Source organism: Choloepus didactylus, chromosome 21 (genome assembly GCF_015220235.1).
Source record: "Choloepus didactylus isolate mChoDid1 chromosome 21, mChoDid1.pri, whole genome shotgun sequence".
NCBI classification, from domain to species: domain Eukaryota; kingdom Metazoa; phylum Chordata; class Mammalia; order Pilosa; family Megalonychidae; genus Choloepus; species Choloepus didactylus.
Genome location: NC_051327.1, coordinates 29,908,270 through 29,928,155, shown reverse-complemented (window position 1 = coordinate 29,928,155; position 19,886 = coordinate 29,908,270). Strand labels below are relative to the sequence as shown.

The following is a 19,886-nucleotide window of genomic DNA, read 5'->3' as shown; positions in this document are numbered from 1 at the left end:
TGCCTAAGAGCCTCCTCCCGAATGCCTCTTTGTTGCTCAGATGTGGCCCTGTCTCTCTAGCTAAGCCAACTTGAAAGGTGAAATCACTGCCCTCCCCTCTACGTGGGATCAGACACCCGGGGGAGTGAATCTCCCTGGCAACGTGGAATACGACTCCCGGGGAGGAATGTAGACCTGGCATCGTGGGACGGAGAACATCTTCTTGACCAAAAGGGGGATGTGAAAGGAAATGAAATAAGCTTCAGTGGCAGAGAGATTCCAAAAGGAGCCGAGAGGTCACTCTGGCGGGCACTCTTATGCACACTTTAGACAACCCTTTTTAGGTTCTAAAGAATTGGGGTAGCTGGCGGTGGATACCTGAAACTATCAAACTACAACCCAGAACCCATGAATCTCGAAGACAGTTGTATAAAAATGTAGCTTATGAGGGGTGACAATGGGATTGGGAAAGCCATAAGGACCACACTCCACTTTGTCTAGTTTATGGATGGGTGAGTAGAAAAATAGGGGAAGGAAACAAACAGACAAAGGTACCCAGTGTTCTTTTTTACTTCAATTGCTCTTTTTCACTCTAATTATTATTCTTGTTATTTTTGTGTGTGTGCTAATGAAGGTGTCAGGGATTGATTTAGGTGATGAATGTACCACTATGTAATGGTACTGTAAACAATCGAAAGTACGATTTGTTTTGTATGACTGCGTGGTATGTGAATATGTCTCAATAAAATGAAGATTAAAAAAAAAAAAAAAAGAATATGGGTTTTTCTGGGGGACATGATATATCCAAACAGGCACAGCACCACAAGGAGGAAGCTCTGATACAACAAACCTGATGTGTGAAAACCCAGTTTATAAAGAAATTGGGGGTAGGAGGTGGGGGTGGGGTGGTTGTGATTTGTACTTTTTTACTCTAAAAAATAATTGCCTGAAAGTATTCTTTTAACTAGAGAACACTTCCAAGGTATTTCAGTTTTATAAATCAGTAAAATAAAAGAAAATTTTAACATTTCTATTGGAGCAATGTTAGTGGCCATACCTCTCATTCAAAACAATTAATTTAGTTCTTCCATTCTTTGATGATGCAAATTTATTTAGTATGACTATCTTAGCTGTAGTGTATCCATGTAGGTGGCTCTTCTTCTGGGTTCCAGAGTCTAATGTGTCCTTGTCGTGGCTCCTGGAATGGCAAAAAAATCCCTTAGGAACTGGGTTGTTCCTTCTCTAATCTTAGGGCCTCCAAGGCCAGCATTTCTCAATCTCTAAAATCTGTGCCCCTTTTGGCTAAATTAAAAACTCCAGTCCTTTTATGATTGTGTGTTATGTTTTACAAATATAACTTCATATGTTTATTATCCTTGGTCAAGTCATGTGGATCCCTGGTTAATATCATTTTTTTCTGGAAAATGTGTTTGGTCCCCGGCTTCCCTGTTGTTTTTGCCTAACGAGGGCCTGAGACTCCACCTGGGTGTACACAGTGCTAGTCAAAGCGTGATCCCTGGAACTGGCTGGTCTGGTGCACAAGATAAATACAGAAACCGAGAGGAAGCATCTGGCAACTTTGGTAGCAATTTGACAAAGTAACTTGGTTGAGTCTAATAATTTCAAAAATTGGGTTTGCATTTTGTGCATCTTCAACTTTTTTAGTTCCTTTCCAGTAATTCATTATTATTGTATTTTACAAAAATATTAGTCTGTGACAGACTGGAAACAAAACACAACACTAGACCTTCACCAGAGATGGTTTGGGAAAGCGCTGGTCTGGTCTAGACTAAATTCCTTCTAACTGCTGTGTGCTGTGGTAGCTGTCGGAAGCTGTTGAGACTGTTCTTGCTAAAGCACCGTGATCTTGTACTGGATCCAGAATCCAGAACATGCCTAACAGAACTGGTTGCATTGGACTGGAAGAGTTAAGTCCCTCTGGCTGGGCCCTGGGGAGAGAGTTCTTTTCATCTATTAGTAGGTGCCCCAGGTTCTGGTTCTGCTGTGCCACCAGTATCAAGCCAAGGGATCTTAAGCCTCCATTTCCTGTGTGTGTGGCAGTGAAGCCTTTCTAGCCACCTGAGGTGACAGGCTGTGTGTTCTGGGGGAGAGGGCATTTCACTGTGAGTCAGGTGATGTGGGGTCTGGTTTTTGTTCCACCATGTCAGTGGTTGATCAGTGTTTCTCCAACTCGTATTCCACAAAACCCCGTGCACAGACCTGTTAGTTGTACCCACAGACACACACACACCCCACAACCACATTACAAAGGTCTCTGTAGTCACATAAGATGGGAAACACTACTCCACAGACCCCCAAGTTTTACACTGTACATTTACACATAAATGCTCTGAGTTCTCCTATACTGACTTTAACCCATTGTTCCCCAGCTTACCCGGGTGCAGAACACTTTTTTGTTGGTATGCCTCTTAACGTCTCAGTGTTTTCTGAGTACCAGCTGGGGATGTCAACTGCGCTCGATTACCAAGATCCCTTCCCGAGTGGTGGGTTTTGTGGTTCCATAGGCTCCACAGATAAGCTGCCGAGTGCGTGCAGGACCCAGGTCCGGCTGGCACTCAAGCCCGCGCTGCTTGGAAGTCCTGGGCAGTTGACTTTGCCAGGGTGGGCGCTGGAAGAAGAGGCGATCAGAGTGGAGGTGCTTTTCCCGGGACGCACACTGAATCCCATCTTTCTGTTCCAGGGTGAAGCTCACTGAGCCCTAGCTGGGAAGTTCATGCAGATAGAAACTCCCGAGCATATGAGTTTTCTGGGAGCTCCTTAGAGGACTTGCATGCCTTTCTCCTCCATCTCTCCGGGTAAAGGAGGAGGGTAGGGGTCGTGGCCATCACAGATCTGCCGGGCCCCTAATACTTCAAGATGGGACATCGCTGAGCCAGAGGATGCTCTAACCAGAGCTAAAGTTCAGGTGCCCACGGCAGCAACCTGTTTACAGGTAGGTTTTCATTCTTTTGTCTATTACCTATTATGATGTGTCAGTCTTGTGCTCAACACTGAAGATGCACGGCAGCACCACAGAGACACAGCCTGCCCTCTTTGTACTTACATTCTAGTAGGGAAAGACAGAAAAAAATAAGTAAATGCTCCAAATAATTCTAAATTGTGATACTTGCTCTGCAGGGAATAAACATGGGGCTCAGAGTGATATGAGCAGATATGACCTGCTGGGACATGAGGGAAGATCTAGAGCTGAGGGGCAAGGGGGCCAATGGATTAAGGGATGAGGGAGCCAGTGGATTAAGGATGAGGGATCCAGTAGATTAAGGGTCAGGGATAAGCCAGGTTTGGATTTTAGGTGGGAACTTTGAGAGATCTGAGAGGGGAATACCCTAGGAGCAGCACCCCTTAACCTTTTACTCGAAGAATAAGATTGTAAATACAAGTTTCTCCTTTAAGGAGGATAGATGCTTTCAAAGCTGAGTAATGCTTACTTAGCCTAGTTAAAGGAAGAAGCAAAAAGTCCCCTCCCCCTCCAAAAACAAGGTCCACTCCTCTGTGTAAGACGGAACAATAGTTCCTTAAGTTACTAATGTTTTTTTAAGATAAGATTTTTTCTATTGTTAAAACTATGTAATTTTACTTCTCTCTTCATGAACTTCAAAGATCCTTTGCCCTGTTTGTTTCAAACACTTTGAAACTTTGTTCAGGGTTTTGGACAGGTCAAGGACAAACGGTTAGCATGAAAATTATGTTGGAAATGTTGTGCCTATTGGATCTAAAATGTTAGCAGTAGCCTTCATACTAAGGTTTTCTTAAAGGTGTATTGCATCCAAATACTACAAAGCTTAATTCGTGTTGGTGCTGCCACCGGAGGTTCATCTTCCTACCATGGTAGATCAGAAATGACTCTGACAGTTTTCCTGAATCTGAAATGTGATGCATGAGCTGGCTTCTAAATTCCTCCAGCAGGAAGGTGACGGGGACTGCTGTAGGCCCAGTGCAGGCCTTGTCACAGACGCGTGAGGCACACAGGGGGACAGCCCTGTAAGTGCTCGATGGCAGAAAGTACCTCAGGGAAGCCCTGCTAGCATTGTCCACTAGCGGATTCATACACGGAGGAAACCCTACTTGTGTAGCAAGTTTGGTAGATGTTCGGGCCTTGTTCCCAGTGAACCCACCCAGGAAATAAGCGACATAAACGACAAGCATGGGGCAAGATTCAGTAGCAAAAATATGCTTGTGCACTTGTTTGGGTGGATTAATACAGGAAAGAACTCTAGAAACACGGAGTGTGGTTCAACTCCTTCTCCCACTCAACATCTCCCACTTGTAGCCATTTCCAAGACTCTACACAGGAGAAAAACCTCCTCTTTCGGTGACAGTGAAAAGTTAACCGCGACAGCCTTGCCCCAGGCCTCCCATACACACAACAGCGGGACCTGGCCCGGCACAGCGCTGAGCTGGGAATGCAGCACGTGCTCAGTAACCACTTGCCAGTGGGTGACTCAACCATTGTTTGGAAAATCCTTTATAGAGTCCAAATCTTTTGCATTAACCCAACTGTACATTTGAATAGGAGAAGCTGCTTGGCATTCTTCCTCTCGAAGTCTCCTGGAAAATTTACCATTCCTGTTTTCATTAGTCCCAAAAGTTGATAGAAACCCCAGGAGTTTTAGTTTAGAGATTTTACTCCAAACTCGCCTCCTGTCCTTTCCCTGCAGTTAAAGGAAATCTGAGGTTCTCAAGATCAGCTCAAGGTTCCAGGCAGACTCTGCTAAATGGCAGACAGGACTCAGAGTCTGAGAGAGTCCCAGCGCACTGACCTCTTAGACCAGCTAAGAGAAGGGGTAAGGGATTTGGGGGCTTTGTATTGGGTCAATGATCCAGTTTCCAGAACTTACCTTAGGGCCAGTATTAAGGTTGTTACCTGAACACACTAAAATGGAGCACCCAGCTGGTTTGTCCTGGGAATCATCAGGTTAAGATGACGGAGGGCATGTTTGTGAGAACTTTAGTGCTAATGTTAGAATTCTGAATTTAGGGTTGTGCGAGCTCTCAGATTACATTTGAAAGCTAGGTGTCCATAGATTTTGGTTCCCATTCCTATAAGGCTACAGAACTTCCTCTTTTGCCAATTTCCATCCCCAAATTCCAACATAAGGTCTCGTGAGACATTGCACAGATGGTTACTGGCTAAGCAAGGTCTTTACCACTCGACGTTTCTCATTCCTGACAGGGGCCCTGTTCCACTCCTGCTTTCCTGCCTAAGGTTCTTCCCAACTGTCGCCTTCCTTAGTCCCAAAAGAATAGCTGCTTTCTTTTCTACACCAATCTGGGCAAAGCTGCTTCTGCCCTATGTTCCATCCTGGTTTTCATGTGAGGTACAACTCTATAAGATGTGACCAATGTAGTTACCAGACCATTTCCTTAAGTCTGCTGTGCTCATGTGAGGAACAAAAGGCGGCTCCTGCCCTCTCCCCAGGCCACTGATCAGTAGAAATGCCTCTGTTGTGAATGTGATGCAGTGGACCACAGGGAGACAATGAGAAGCAAAGAATATGAATAATGGAAAAAGCCATTTAAACAACTGACCTCCCCAAGATCTGTCCAAAATCCGCCATGTCTTTCTTCCCTGACGTCTCTAGTCTTGTAGGCTTTCCCACTAGTCTTATACCAGCTCAGTCGCGCATCTAGAGAAAGCAAAGACCAAGAGAAAGGAAAAGGAAACAACTCTTGAGCTCTAGTAAATTAGCCACCTCCCCCGAATGCCCTCCTCTAGGCTCTCTCAAGTCTTTTAGGATAGGCTATGTTGTGCCACAGAAACAAATACCAGTATCACAGTGGTTTAAGACAACAGTATTTTATTTCTTATTCCTACAAAGTCCATTACAGGTCTGGGGAGCTCAGCAGAACAGCTTCCTTCCATGCTGTGATTCAGCATTCCAACTGCTTTGATCTCGTGCTCCACTCTTTATGTGCTTCCACACGGAGGCAGAGAGCACTGGTCTTTGCACCAAGAAATAAATGCTTCAGGCCAGAAGTGACACTTCTGCTCAGAACTCATTGCCCCAAACTATCTCGTGATCCTGTCTAACTGCAAGTGCAGGAAAGCACAGGCATTCACGCCTTTACTGTTCAACAGAATGCAAGTTCCACGAGGGTAAACATTTTGTCTCTCTTGTTCACAGTTGCATCCTCAGGTTGTCTAGAAAAGCATCTTGAATACAGTAGGCCCTCATTAAATTGAATGAATGAATGTAGTGCTAGGAAGAAACCTACAGGTCCTGGGAAAAGAACCAAGAGTACCAGGGGTCTAAGGCTAAGAGAGTGTTGGTTAAGAGCTATATAGCCCAGAGCGGCAGAGCTGGCTGTGTTTAAGAGATAATACTTGGTGTAGTTTGTCTTCGGGATTAAAATAGAATCCCTAGTGAGACCTCCAGACCAATCCCATTGAATGGGGGCTCGTATCTTATGGCTCGGAATATATCAGAGAAAAGGGAAGAATTGATGTGAGCAATCTGTACAGGAACCTATCAGCCAGGATAAAAAGAAGCATTGTACAGTGTGACTAAGGATGACAATTCTAGTCTTAGCTTTGGGGACTGTCTTGACTTACTCCATCAAGAACCAAATTAACTTAGCATAACCACTATAAGCATTGAGCTCCTAAATGAAGCTGCCATAGCCATCTGCTTCTTTAAGGTAGGCAGCCCCACACATCACCGGGGAAAAGGGAAACCCTTATCAACAGCATCAACTATGGTCGAGGCCGTGTTTTAGGTGCTTTCATTCATCAGTTCATCTAACCCCAGAAGCTGGAGGTGCTGTATCTATTTTATTGAGGAAATAGTGTTTCAATGATCAAGAAACAAATGTTTTATAAACCAGAAATAAATTTAATACAGTGTTATCTAGGCTGGTTATGCAGGAATAACATACAAATTAGTTCTCTAATCCTGCCTTCAGGCCTTTCTGGCTGACAGCCAACAGAAGGAATGTCACCCTCTAGCTGAGGGGTCTTCGGCAAGTCATTGTACCTCTTTGAGCCTTAACTTCCTCATCTAATAAATAAGAGATTTGGAAGAACTAATTTCTTAAACCCCTTTCCTAAGACTGTACCTCAAAACTCCAGCAGGAACATACCCCTGAGTCACTGTTGTAGAGAAATAGGTGAATCATAAGAAAATCTACAGGCCTATACAAACTCTCATCAATCCATCAAATTTATCACCTAAGGCTGCTCTTAAATGCTATGCTAGAGAACAGAGAACAGGCACACCCTGCCCGCTTAAGAGCTGACAATGTAAAACAAACAACATGGACATGTGTGCACTCATCCTTGTCCAACACTCAGTATCAGTTCCCAGTTTTTCCTTTCAGGAACACTGCCTCCTGCTGACTAGATCCCCAGGTCACCATGCCAAATGAACCCCAGGAACAAGCCTGTGGAACACAAACCCCAGTTACCATACAAACTTTTGTTCTTAGTAATAACAAACAGAAACCAAATTAAAAAGCAAACAAAATTTGACAATGAGTGGATCTGAACTCTCATTATTTTTTCTCAGGCCTTAGACAAATGCTATTTCTTTTGGCTGTTTTATCCTATTAATACTGTAAGGAAAGGAAATAGTCTAGTTTCTTTTATTGCAGAAAATTCTTTACATCTAATATATATCCCATGGCTTCAAATTCCAACACATTTCCATCTCATTAGAGACGTTTTCCACTTTCCAAACACCACTAACAAGAGGCATAAGATAGGACATTATCAGTTCACCTAGCAGATTCCCTAACAGTAAATGTGATCCCATCACAAAAAAAAAATTGTGCTAAAAGGATTCAAGAGCTAAAGTTGCTAAAAAGTTCAAGCAAGAACTCAGAGGATGTTCAACTTTGAGAAAAGGGTCCAGTGACAAAAGAAACAAAATCTGATTGAGTTCTTAGAGAACCTTCCATTAGAATACATTTCTGCCCCACGAGACTATTAAGGTTGGTAAACCTGCCACTCTGAAGATAGTGGTATATAATTAACCATGCAGATAATTGCTTTTTGATTTGGAAGACCATGTTACAAACATTTCTATCATATGTTTAAGAGTGGCTGGGGAGATCACTGCAAAACCAACAATATTTACCTCAGGGACCATAGAAGACTATTGATTCATGGTTGCCATTTGCTATTTGAAGCTGAATTGCTAATTTTCCAGATACAATCCCCAAACATTCAGAATATTCTTATAACATCTCTCTTGCAAAAGAATTCCCTGATTGTTGTAAGTAAAAGCAATAAGCAGTACAATCACAGTTGCTCCCTCCAGCACAATCAAGGTAGATTTCTTCTGTGAAATATGATGTTTGCCAACATCAAATTTTCCACTGGTGACAAATTCCTGTAACTGGCTGCTTCATGATTTTGTCATCATTCATCAACTTGAAGATCACACTCCATCTGGTCAATTTCTTGACAAGCTTGCCTTCACCCATGGAGTTTCTGATGTCTAAGAAGACTTGACCGCCTGCTGAAGTTCCTTTTGCATGTGCTACAGGTATAAGGCTGCTCACCTGTGTGGGTTCTTCGGTGTTTAATAAGATGGGAGTTCTGACTGAATTTTTTTCCACATTCATGACATGTAAAGGGCTTCTCTCCTGTGTGAGTTCTTTGATGTGTGTGGAGATTTGTGTTTTGGCTGAAGCTTTTCCCACACCACGAGCATTTATATGGTTTTATTCCTTGGTGTGTGGTTAAGTGCTTATTAAGATCTGAACTCCATCTAAACCTCTTATCACACTGTTGACATTTATAGGGTTTCTCTTCAGTGTGTATTCTCTGGTGCTTAATAAGATCAGAACTCACTCTGAAGCTTTTCCCACATTGTAAGCATTTAAAAGGCTTCTCTCTTGCATGGTCTTTCTTGTGAAGATCCATAAGTTTCAACAGCTCTTGTTTCCAGGTTGAAAGTTTCTTTCTTTTCTTCATTGGAAAATCTCGATGCCGTTTCCCCAACCTGTGCATATTACTATGATTTTCTTTGCCCATTTTCTGAGGAACTTTCACTCTGACCTTTTTTGATGGTATGTCTCTTGGTTCATGTAATTCTAAGGTAGAAAGAGATGTAGGCTGGTAATTTCCAGTGTCATTTTTCAGCTTTAACCCTGTTGGAAAAAAACATAAGGATCAGCCATTCACATCCCAGAGTAAGAAAACCACACAAATGGAGATAAAATTCAATGATGCTTGATTAAAAAAACAAACAGAGGAGCAGAATCTAAAATGATAATTCCCTGCAAAGTTCTTATCAAGAGATACTTTCTGTCCATGGTGTACACTTACCTGTAGGAGACTCTCTGGGACTGTCCTTCAACTCCTGGGGTCCTTGGATCCACGGCTCTTCCCCTTGCTCTAGACAGGAGATCACTTTAGGTTTGGGGAGCACAAATAATGCTGCGAGAAGGAAAATTTAAGGTCATGGACTGGCAACTTAACAGTCAATTGGCCCACTAATTCTAGACTATTTGTGAGTAGATAAGCAAAGTGGGGGCTAGGAAATAAACCTAAGGTGGACAGATGAAAAGGATGTAGGAAACTGGACTCCAGAGCACATTACCCCTCTTTTGCCACCAACAATATCCTGTGTTCAGCCAAACAGGAACAAAGCTCTGGAGGTTGCTGGGAACACAGGCTGGTCCTATTAACTCTTTAGGACTCATTCTAGATAAGACCAGGTCCAGTGGCTCCAACTGGAAGTTCAGTAGGTTGGAAATCATATGTATGAATGATTTCTATTAATAATTATAGTTATTTTTAAGTTAACACCTAAGCACCAGGCACTGTACTAGGAGAGATTTCTACCACCCCTATAGCTGACTGATTCACATCCAGGTCTGCAGGACAGACTAGAATTACTTGGTGTACATTTTCAAAATACAGTTTGAGACAGATGGTGAAAAATATTCCATTACTGAGTCATTCAATAAATATGACTGTGACTACTGTGTGCCAGGCACTGCTCTACAGGCTGGGGATACACCATTGAATAAGACAAAGTCCCATATTCTAAAAGATCTTACATTCAGGGAAAGAGGGGGACAGATATTAAATAAATAAGTAAATAATAAAACAATGTCTGGAAAGTGATAAATGGTTTTAGGAAAGTTAAAGCAGGGCAAGAGAACATTTTAAGACTCTCCTCCCCTGAAGCTATTTTAGATAAAGTTGTTGCAGAAGATCTTTTTGAGAAAGTGATACTTGAGCAGAAACCTGAAAGTGAGAGTTTTGCCACTTGGTGGAATAATGTGTTTAAGAGAGGAAATGAAAACACAGAAATCAGCCTGACAAATGCAAGAAACAGCAAGAAAGCCAGTGTGGCTAAAGAGGATCAAGCAGGAGCAAGAGTGGCAGAAGATGAGGTCAGAGAGGAGAGTAGGAGCCAGACTGTGGGAGGGTCCAGAAGGGAGTTTGCACTTTATTCTGAATGTGATGAGAAGTCACCAGAGAGTTTTGAAGCAGGGAAGTGTCACAGTCTGATTAGATTTTAAAGAGATTACTCTGGCTGCTGTGTGGAAAACAGTCTGCAGAAGAGCAAGAACAAGAGTGGGGTCAGGAACACCACTAAGAAAGCTACTGAAGCAGACTTGATTAGAGATGACGCAGGCTTAGAGCTGGATGGTTATAGTGGAAGAGGCTGAGACACCAGTGGATCCAAGATACACTTTGAAGGCAGAGCCAGGAGGACTTGTAATGCATTGGTCAGGAGGTATGACAGCAAGATCAGAGTAAAGGACGACCACAAGTTTCTTGGCCTGAGCAACTGGGTGAATGGTGATGCTCCTTACTGCAATGGAAGAGATGTGGGAAGAACAGGGCGCTCTCTCTCTCTCTCTCTCTCTCTCTGTCCCCCCTCTCCCTCTCTCCCTATTTATTTATTGGAGGGTAGGAGGGTAGACTGTCAAGATTTCTATTTAGGATAAGGACTAAGCATGTGGTTTTAGAAAGAGCTCTCCAGTTGACCTGACCTGGATGACCTTTCCTCTCCCACACACCAACTAGTTGAGAACCAACCAGCTATTGGAACAGACTCTCTCACAGGGCTGCATACTCAGTAAGCTGAGGACACTGCAGATTACTCAACCACTACACAAATGGAAGGGAGAATCTTTACCTAGAGAGATGACAGTGTCATAGTTTTCCTGCATTACATCATGGTAGAGGGCCTTCTGAGTGGGGTCCAACAACTCCCATTCTTCCTGGGAAAAATATATGGCCACCTCTTCAAATGTTAACAAGCTCTAAAGAAGAGAATGGGCTTCAGTTCAGTACTTGTCACTACAGAACCAGTACTACCACCCAGCCTCTGAACTGCATGGCCAGGCAGGCACTAAAGGGATTAACAGTACATGATTAAAAATATATAAAAAGGCAGAACAGAAAGAGCCAAGGGCTCAGTAAACAGCCTGGGAGGTGCCCAGTTCCTGCTGGACCAAGCCTAGATACCCAGAGGAGCACACCTGGGGCTGCATTGCCTCAGGGCACCTGCTGGGCAGTGCGGGTTTGGGGCAGCAGGGAAAGACATGGACAAGGTCACACTCAGGGAGCCCTAGAAAGCTGGAATTACAGCTCACCCGGGACTCAGGCAAGATGAGCTCAGATGCCATCGTCCAGTCTTTGGTGCTTGTCTGCTTAGGAAGGGCTACAGTCTGTTCAGCAGGCACAGCTGTGGGTGGAAAAGAGCCACAGGACATTTCTCTATTTATGAATATTCAGAGCTCATTTCTATATATTCTAAAATACAGAGGATCCTGATTCTTTCAGGGGACGGGACACCTTTACAAGTGTGTGTGTGGATCCAGAGGTGGCCTTCTCATTGTAAAACAGATCCAAGTGTCCACCAGCCCACAGAACCAATTCCCAATTGACAGTTACCTCCGATTTCATGAGAAATTTTTAAAAAATCTGTTATTTCCCTCCCATAAAATAAACTGTTCTCCGAGCTGGGAAAGAGTTAAAGGTGCTTGAAAATGACCAAGCCAGACTAGGCCAATCACCCTCAATTCACCAATTCAAGGACTCCACTGTACCATAGGAGATGTAGTTTTTTTTGTCTTTTATTATGTTTTCCCTGGTACACTATCATGCCCACATTCTGCCACTGACCATCTATTTCTGATCCAAATTCCACCTTAAACTTATGAGGATGAGGTGGCTCCAACCCTCCCTGCTTCATCTTTTCCCTTCCTTTTCCACTTTTCTAAGGAACAGATTTGTTACCAGGGTGCTGTGGCTTGGACATGTCTGTATCCTAACTCAACCCCCACTTCACACACCTAGGGTGAATCTATCAGCACCTGGGGTGGGGAGTGGGGTGCACATCAAATTTGCTACTCTGGTTGCTTTTGCAGATCAACAGGCTGCTTTTACCCACAACATTCTGGCTGAACAAATTACCATCACAGTTCCCAGGAGGAAATTATCGTGAAGCTCCTTACCCCCTTCATATACAGGATCAGTTTCTTTATGAGTATTCTTGCTCAGTCGTTCTTGTAGACCCTGGTTTGTACTCCAAAGTTCTTCATCCTGGGACACACCCACTTGGGGCTCTGGTGACTTTGGCTTGAAGCCCAGAACCTCTGTTGCTCCTCCCAAGATCTCTGTCTCCTCTCCCAGCTCATGGACTGCAACCTAGAAATAATCCCAATCCTTGTTACCACAGAACATACTTTTGCTTTGGGGGTAGTAGGGGGAGGAGCAAATGTAGAACCCAAATGGTAGGAGTGTGAGACACTTAAGGAAGTGATAAAAATACTTAAAGGATAACGGGCCATCAATTTTCCACTAAGAACTATATAAAAAGATCTGGGAAAATTAGGATAAAAGGGAAAAAAGCTATGGCTACTGCACCCCTCCAACTCAGCCCCTGCCCCTCCACACAGCCCAGTGGAGACCACTAGCAGGCTGGGGCAGGCCATCTCTTCTCATGCTGCCTTGACAAGCTTTCTCTCTTGACTTGGATCTCCTGCCTTAATGGTTTCCTGTCCTCTAGTTTTCTCTAAAATTAAGGAATTGGAAAAAAAGCTTTCCTGCCAGCCAGATTCTTCAATCCTCCAGTGCCAGAGGTTTCCACAGGGAATGGGGATGGAATGAAGAGACTGGTTTCAACCAACCTCCAACTCATTTGGTTCTAATATGACAGCCACCAAACATATGCTCTGTCCTGTACTCTTCACAGGGGGCCTGAGGCTTGGAGATATGCTGCCACCTACCCAGGAGCATTTCCTGGGTCCCCACTCACCAGCAGGGCCAAGGAACAACCACTAAGGGAGGGTAGCGGAGATTCCTGTCTCCAGGCCCTGAGATGTGTTTCCTGGTATGGAAAAAAGTACTCCTCAGCATCTTTCTTTCTGTTACTATGTTGGGATTTTTCTTCTTTTCAAATCTTTATTTCCTTTTTTGCTTTCCATTTTTTCTCTTCCTTTGCAGTCTTCCCACAGTTGCTTGATTTCTCCTTCTCTTTTCTATCCTTGCTCCCCTTGGTTCTGCAACTATTCTCCCTTTTTCTGGATCTATACACCACCACCTCCCAACTCTTATTGCCTTTTATCTCTCTGTTTCTAAGAACTTAAGTCCTGTCTCCTCGACCAAGCCAGACTAGGCCCATCACCCTCAATTCACCATGGCTCTAAAAAGGGCAAAAAGCAATTCTTGTTCTCTAGAGCCAAGGAAGGCTCTGCCAGGGGCACCAAAACTTGGGGACTATTGTTTTGGGCCTGTGGTTTCAGGTCCTGTCTTGGCTGTCCTGAAGGAACAACAAAAGAAGGACTCAGTCCATCTCATTTCTCTACTAACTGTCCCCTTATCCCCAACAGATCCACCTTGATCCTATTTCACTGTATATGTCAGGAATCTTTCTTCTCACCCCATTCTTCATTTGAGCAGATTCCCTCTGCAAGTGTTCTACCAGGGCCACAGCCTCCTCGATGCTCTGTGGAAGGTGCGTTTGCATCTGGATCTGGGTATCCCTGGGCAAAATGGTCAGGAACTGCTCTAGCACCAGCAATTCCAAGATCTTCTTTTTTGAGCTGATCTCTGGCCTCAGCCATTGATGGCATAATTCCTGAAGTTGACTCACAGCCTCGAGAGGTCCAGCTGCTTCACAATAGTGGAAGTCCCGAAAGTGCCGACGAGAACTCTCGCGACTGAGACTGTCCATTTGTAGGGCAGGTTTCCTACTGTGACTGGAGTTGTCTGTCACAGACCCCTTGGTCTCCCACAGAACCCTGATCTGAGGGCTCAAGTATGCAGCCATCTTCAGGTCTACCGTCATCATTCGACCCTAGGAACAGGTTTACTCCTATATGCAACACTCTCCTGGCTGCACTTTTGACAACTGAGGCCCTGTCCCATCTGGTAGAAAATCAGTAAGAGGATCTTCTTCCTAAAGGCACTGACGGCAGAAAAATATATATATATATCAACAAGAAAGTCACAGGAATCTTATTTCTTGCTACATATCATGAGAGAAAAATGAACAGATAAGGTCCTATCTCCTTCCCCCCTTAAAAATCAACTGCCAAATATTAGGAAACTTGAGTCAATAGATTACTTCAGGACCTACATTTCTCTCCTTTTCTTTGTTATTCAACTCTGAAACATAGCATGGTGAAGATAAATGCCAATCAACAACTCTGCCTTTTTTTTTGTTTTTTTAACAGTTTGCAGAAAAGTTGGTGGGTAAGAAAATTGGCACCCACTGGCTCAAAGGAGCTTTGGGATTATCCAAAGATTAGTGAACTTCCTATTTCATCTTCTATGCCATGGGAAAATTAGGAGGAAATAAGATTAGGAAAAAATTCTGAGTTTCTCTTAAATTTTAACAGATCATCCCAATCTTTTGTCTTTAGTCAAGTGAGGAAACAACTTCTACCACCCTTTATCTTCTTGTGAAGATGGAAGCCTTCCCTTTGTGGAACATCTGATAGTCTGTCTCCTTTCCATTGTATTACTGCTAGCAGAAGAGCTGGAATAGTGAGATCAGAATAGAAAAAAATTAGAATAAAAGTAGACTAAATTTTCATCATTCTTTGAAACTTTGTAAGATTTAGAAAGGGCACTGTGCAGATATTTTTGTTTACCTGAGCTGGGAAAAACTTAACAGCTGGCTTTTGTAAACAAGATATTCAAATATCAGGTGGTTTTAAAAAGAGAGAAGGGAGTTGGTGATGCTTACGGATGTTCAGACAATGTGACCCTTCTGCTGCCTTTACATTTTCTGAGAGTCATTTAAACCTCTCGGCAAGGCGGAGCATCGTGGGCCCTACTTTCCCAGAGGTGACCCAGCAGAAATGGCACCGATATTTTGTGCAGGATGCCACGGGTATTCAAAGAAATGGCTGGCCCCTTGCTGCCCACCCTGGCTCCGGAGGCACAGGGATGCTACCGCCCCATGTTTTTGCACCAGAAAAGGCTGATCTCACCTAAGCTGAACCGACCCGTTACACGTGGCAGCACCAACCTGCGGAGAAAACGTCAGCAGAACCGGGAAAGTTCTCTAAGGGCAGCGACAGGCCTGACTGCGCCCCCACCTCGGACTCGCTTCAGCCTCTGGACCCACGACAGGCGTGTCCATGAGCAGCGCCACGCGGGCAGCCTCCGCGTGCACTTCCACCCCGGCCGCGGGTTATATTATCGGCGACAAGTGGATTCCGGAGCCCGGCGGCGGCTCCGCCCCAGGCCCGGGCCGCCCTACCTGGAAACACCGCCGCCGCCGCCGCCGCCTACGGAAAACGGCTGCCTCTCCTCCACCCCCGGCCCGTCACACAGCAGCCCAAAGCGGCAGCCGGCGTTCCTCAGGGGCCTGTGGAGCCGACTCCAGAGGGAAGGCCGCTTCCTGGTTACCTGCTGACCGCTGGGCCGCGGGGGTGGCCGCCTTCCTCCTTCTCGGGCTCTAACGCGAAGCCGCCGGCCCGGCTCCGAGGAGCGAAGCTGACCGCCAGCGCCACTCGGAGACGGGATCGGCCAGCGAAGCCTCGAAGGCCCGGAATCGCAGGCCCTCAGAGAGCAGGCGTCCCACCTACCCCGGCCGCCCGCCTCAGGCTGTTCGCCGTCCCTCGGGACCCGGGCCCGAGCGCCAACCGGAAGCGGAAGTGACGCGCCCCGGGCCTCGCGCAGCCGCGCCCCAGCGACCCTTGTCCCCTGGCTGGGTGGTCGCGGCTCCGCAGCTTCTCGCCGCGGAGGGACCGGCTGCCTTCCCCGGCTCGGCCCAGGAGGCAGTGGAAGGGTTAAGGCCACCGAATCCCCGGGCCCGCCGAAGCCTAGATAGGAGCCTGGAACGGCTCGTCGCGGGCGTGCCGCAGTCTCGGTCCCCGCTCCGCGTCGCTCTGGGGCTCCCGGCGGCAATAGCGCCGGGAGCCCCGCCCGGTAAGGATCGCCGCCCCGGGCGTCGAGGGGCCGCCTCTCACCCGCGCGCGCCCTTCTCGGGGCTTCCTGCGGCCGGGCCCGTCGCCGCCGCCGTCTCGAGGCAGAGGCAGAGGCAGTGTTGTCCCGCACAGGCCCCTCGCGGCGTGGCACCGTTTCCTGGTTCGCGTGGCGCGACCCTCAGAACTCCTGTGTGTGTGTGTGTGTGTGTGTGTGTTCTCGTGTGTCGGCACCTGTGAGATAGGTTCCATTTCTATTTTTCCTTGACAGAGAAATTGAAACCTAGAACGTGGCTTGCTCAGGGACACAGTTGACCAGTGGGAGGAATTTAGTTTCCGGCTCCTGTGCCTTTCTAGATTGCTTCCCTGGAGGACAGAGACCTTGGTTTCATCTTGTATCGCCAGCTAAATAGTTACTGAGTCATATTTATAAGAATCTGAGTATTTCGGGTTGTCAGTGTTCTTCTAATTATCAGCTTTTTCATAGTGTCAGTGTATATTCAAGGGTTATTCATTAAGTCTGCTGTATGTAACCACTGCTGCAGATAAATAGGACAAGGTTTCTGACCTCAAGTAAGGGAGTAAAAGAATTGAGATCGTTTCACAAACATCAGTAACACAAGGTAGCAACAGGTAAAACATAAGTGGAACACTGTGAAAACTGGAGAAAATGAAAGTCGATATTTGGTTGGAGAAATTATGAAAGACCTTGAGGGATTTCTGCCCACAGCAGGGAGTGGGGACACTTTCCAGGTAAGGGCAAGGGCTTAAAAGCTGGAAAGATGAGAGGGTGAGAAGATCTATAGTCCATTTTTAATGAGTTGGGCTACATTTAGGGAAAGAGTAAAGAAAAGTTAGAAAATAAGTTCATGTACACCTTATTGTGGAGTGCTTGGAATGGGAATAAGGAGATTGCATTTATTAAAGATCCTGGACCACCAATTCAGGGTTTTTGAGAGAGTGTCTTTGTGGGGCAGGTCATCTGGAGGTAAGTCTGAGGCAAGAATAAAAACGGGAAGCCTGTACAAGGCCATTGTACTGTTTTTGCTTTTGGATAGAATGGCATAGATTTTGACCCTTTTTGACTGAGGGAAGGAGAATTAAAAAGAGGCAATAATAATAAGCGTCTGCCCAGGTCACTTGAATATGTGTCCGAGCAGGTTCATTTCCTCAGAATCTCAGTTAGACTTCATTTCTTCAAATTTGGGACTCAGTTTCTTCCAAAGTAATTATTGTTTCCAGTCTCTCAAAACCAGTGGGCATTGCATTTAGGTCCTCATCACCTGGCCCAACACTGAGCATATAATTGGAACTTAGAAAATTAAATAAATGAAGTTCTGCCAGCAGTGCCCTTATGATTCATAGGTAGAGAGATGGTCTAGGGGAGATGAGAGAAGGAAGCGGAAAGAGGGACCCCATGGAAGGAAGAGGAAGAGAGGTGCAAATAGTGAAGAGGGATGAGGGCTACTGATATTCAGTGTTGGAGGTTTCGTGCCGTAGTTGCCTACCTTTGCTGTGGAGTCCACAGATATCCCCTGAATCTTTCCTTTTGATTTGACCTTCCCTGCTTGGGCTCTATTTTGGAAATGATGAACGTACAGCTTGGAAACAAAAAGGGCAAATACATTGAATTTATTCTGAAACATCTACACATCTTCCATAGTGGACTGATATTTCTTGGTGGGTGACTGGCTGGAGTTAGTGATACTCCTACTGGCTAAAAAAAATACTCTGTTTTTGTCCCATTTATAGTAGTTACTAGTTAGTGTTAGTTATTGCTGCCACCTTTAAAAAGTTCCTTGGTCCTAGGCTATCATTGGCTCCATATCCTAGTTACTGTCATACTCTTTTATGATCCCCCTAGTGGTCCATAACCCAAAAATGGCATTTCTTGCAACATTTAGAGGAAAATCAACAGTCTGGACTCTTCTGGGTTCTTAGATGAGAGACCTGAGAGAATTCTATGTGGTTGAGGAATGAATGTAAGCTAGTCAGGCTATGATCTAAAGCAGAAATATAACTAATAACCAATCATTTTTCCTCATTTCTCTGACATACTTTTCTTTCTTCATAGCCCCTGGAATGGATAAAAGTGGCAGTTTTTGTTTCTTCCCATGTGGTTGTGTAACTGGAGTGAGAATGATGAAACTAATCTAGAGTAGGACATTTCTAAGGACCTGGAATGGCACTGGGCAGTACCAAGAGGATCTCAAAGGAATATTTGAGGGCACAGAGCTGTGGAAAACTTTCCTAACAGAAGGATTTATAGGAAATAATTGATCAGAAACACCAGTAAAGAAAACTTAAATTTCTTCAGGCAGTGGAGAAGTTGAGTCTTGGTTCAAATTAAGCAAAATCTACATTGAAGAGAAATCAAAGTCTTAAATACAGGAAGTATGCTACTTGACACCCTCCTGTAAATTTAGAGAACCAGTGAAAGATATCTTTTTAATGTTTTAACTATGGGAAAATTCTTGTAAAACTTTTTTGGATTCATCTCTAAGAATTGCCATGATTCTGAAACTTGACATATCCCAAATATGGAACAGTTTCAATGAAAAATAACACTTGAGAATACACCAGAGGTACACAAGGAAGAAGATATGAGAGTGCAAAGTGCCATGGACAAAAAAAAAAATTACTTACATACTTGCAGATTACCTTGGTAAAATAAGAGACACTTAAGTTAAACCTCAGACTTTGAGAATGCTGTATCAAATGCAATCAAAGTTGGATTCCATTTGTATGGACAACAGAACCTAACTTTCTTCTTCACCTGAAGAATCTATACCACTGTTCCCAAATTCCAGCTCTCCAGATATACCAATGTCAGGGAGTCTTCTTCCAAATAAATGGACTGCATCACAGTGAACACTACTTACAGAGCAAGGCAAGCATCGTTTTCTTTTCTGGAAGTGAGGTAAAATTAGGTCGTTTTGGAAGGGGAGAAGCCACACTGCATCTGTGCTACATAAGATTACTCTGTCCTTGACTTTTGAGTCTTTCACACTTTCTTCTTAAGCACTTTTTATTGAGACTTATCCCACTTGGGTCTTCTTGTGGGCACATTTCACTCAATGCCTCCCATCTTCTTTTTGCCCCTTTTACTGCATCGAGTTCGGGAGAGTATGCAGGCATTCTTGTTCTTCCTGAATAGTTCTGTGGTATCTCTTGAGGGAAAGGAAGAGGAGCACAGACGGTTCCAACTGACTACCGATATCTTACAGGCACACAGGCTAACAGGACTTTTGGCAATGGCAGCTTTCTGAGTTTATAAGACTTCCACCTCTAGACCAGTACTTCAGTCATGAACCTTTATCCCTTTTGGCCTGTTATTCTCCAATACAAATGCCTGTGCCTTCTCTAGCTTTGCACTAGTTTTGTTTTTGTGTTTTTTCAGACTAGAGCTTTTCCCTTTATTTTCTCCTATTGGTTGCTTGAAATCAAATTCAGTATGAATAGGAGAGGGAAATACACAACATTGAATTTGGAGGAAAAAATGAAGGTTCTAAGTAGAATTGAAGCTGGGCAATCTCTTA

At 44.6% G+C, this 19,886-nt stretch overlaps 2 protein-coding genes across 5 annotated transcripts; one reads left to right on the top strand and one right to left on the bottom strand.

Moving 5' to 3' along the window:
• Nucleotides 1-768: 768 nt before the first annotated feature.
• Nucleotides 769-16,292, bottom strand: ZNF75A (zinc finger protein 75a). Of its 4 annotated transcripts, XM_037815298.1 has the most exons (10): nucleotides 13,851-16,289; nucleotides 12,424-12,616; nucleotides 11,560-11,651; nucleotides 11,100-11,226; nucleotides 9,272-9,382; nucleotides 8,076-9,093; nucleotides 5,530-5,627; nucleotides 2,960-3,046; nucleotides 2,375-2,608; nucleotides 772-1,177 (listed from the first exon to the last, which is right to left on the bottom strand). In XM_037815298.1, exons 1-6 carry the CDS (start codon nucleotides 14,259-14,261, stop codon nucleotides 8,417-8,419), a joined length of 1,611 nt encoding a protein of 536 aa, XP_037671226.1. In that variant the 5' UTR covers nucleotides 14,262-16,289; the 3' UTR covers nucleotides 772-1,177; nucleotides 2,375-2,608; nucleotides 2,960-3,046; nucleotides 5,530-5,627; nucleotides 8,076-8,416. The 4 variants fall into 4 exon arrangements, with proteins under 4 accessions (XP_037671225.1, XP_037671226.1, XP_037671224.1 ...); XM_037815297.1 differs by having other exon boundaries at nucleotides 769-1,177; nucleotides 2,375-3,046; XM_037815296.1 differs by lacking the exons at nucleotides 772-1,177; nucleotides 2,375-2,608; nucleotides 2,960-3,046; nucleotides 5,530-5,627 and having other exon boundaries at nucleotides 5,782-9,093.
• Nucleotides 15,378-19,010, top strand: LOC119517228 (translation initiation factor IF-2-like). The gene is made up of 3 exons (XM_037813795.1): nucleotides 15,378-15,790; nucleotides 15,909-16,539; nucleotides 18,422-19,010. The coding sequence occupies exons 1-3, from the start codon at nucleotides 15,378-15,380 to the stop codon at nucleotides 18,473-18,475; spliced, it is 1,098 nt and encodes a 365-aa protein (XP_037669723.1). The 3' UTR covers nucleotides 18,476-19,010.
• Nucleotides 19,011-19,886: the final 876 nt, after the last annotated feature.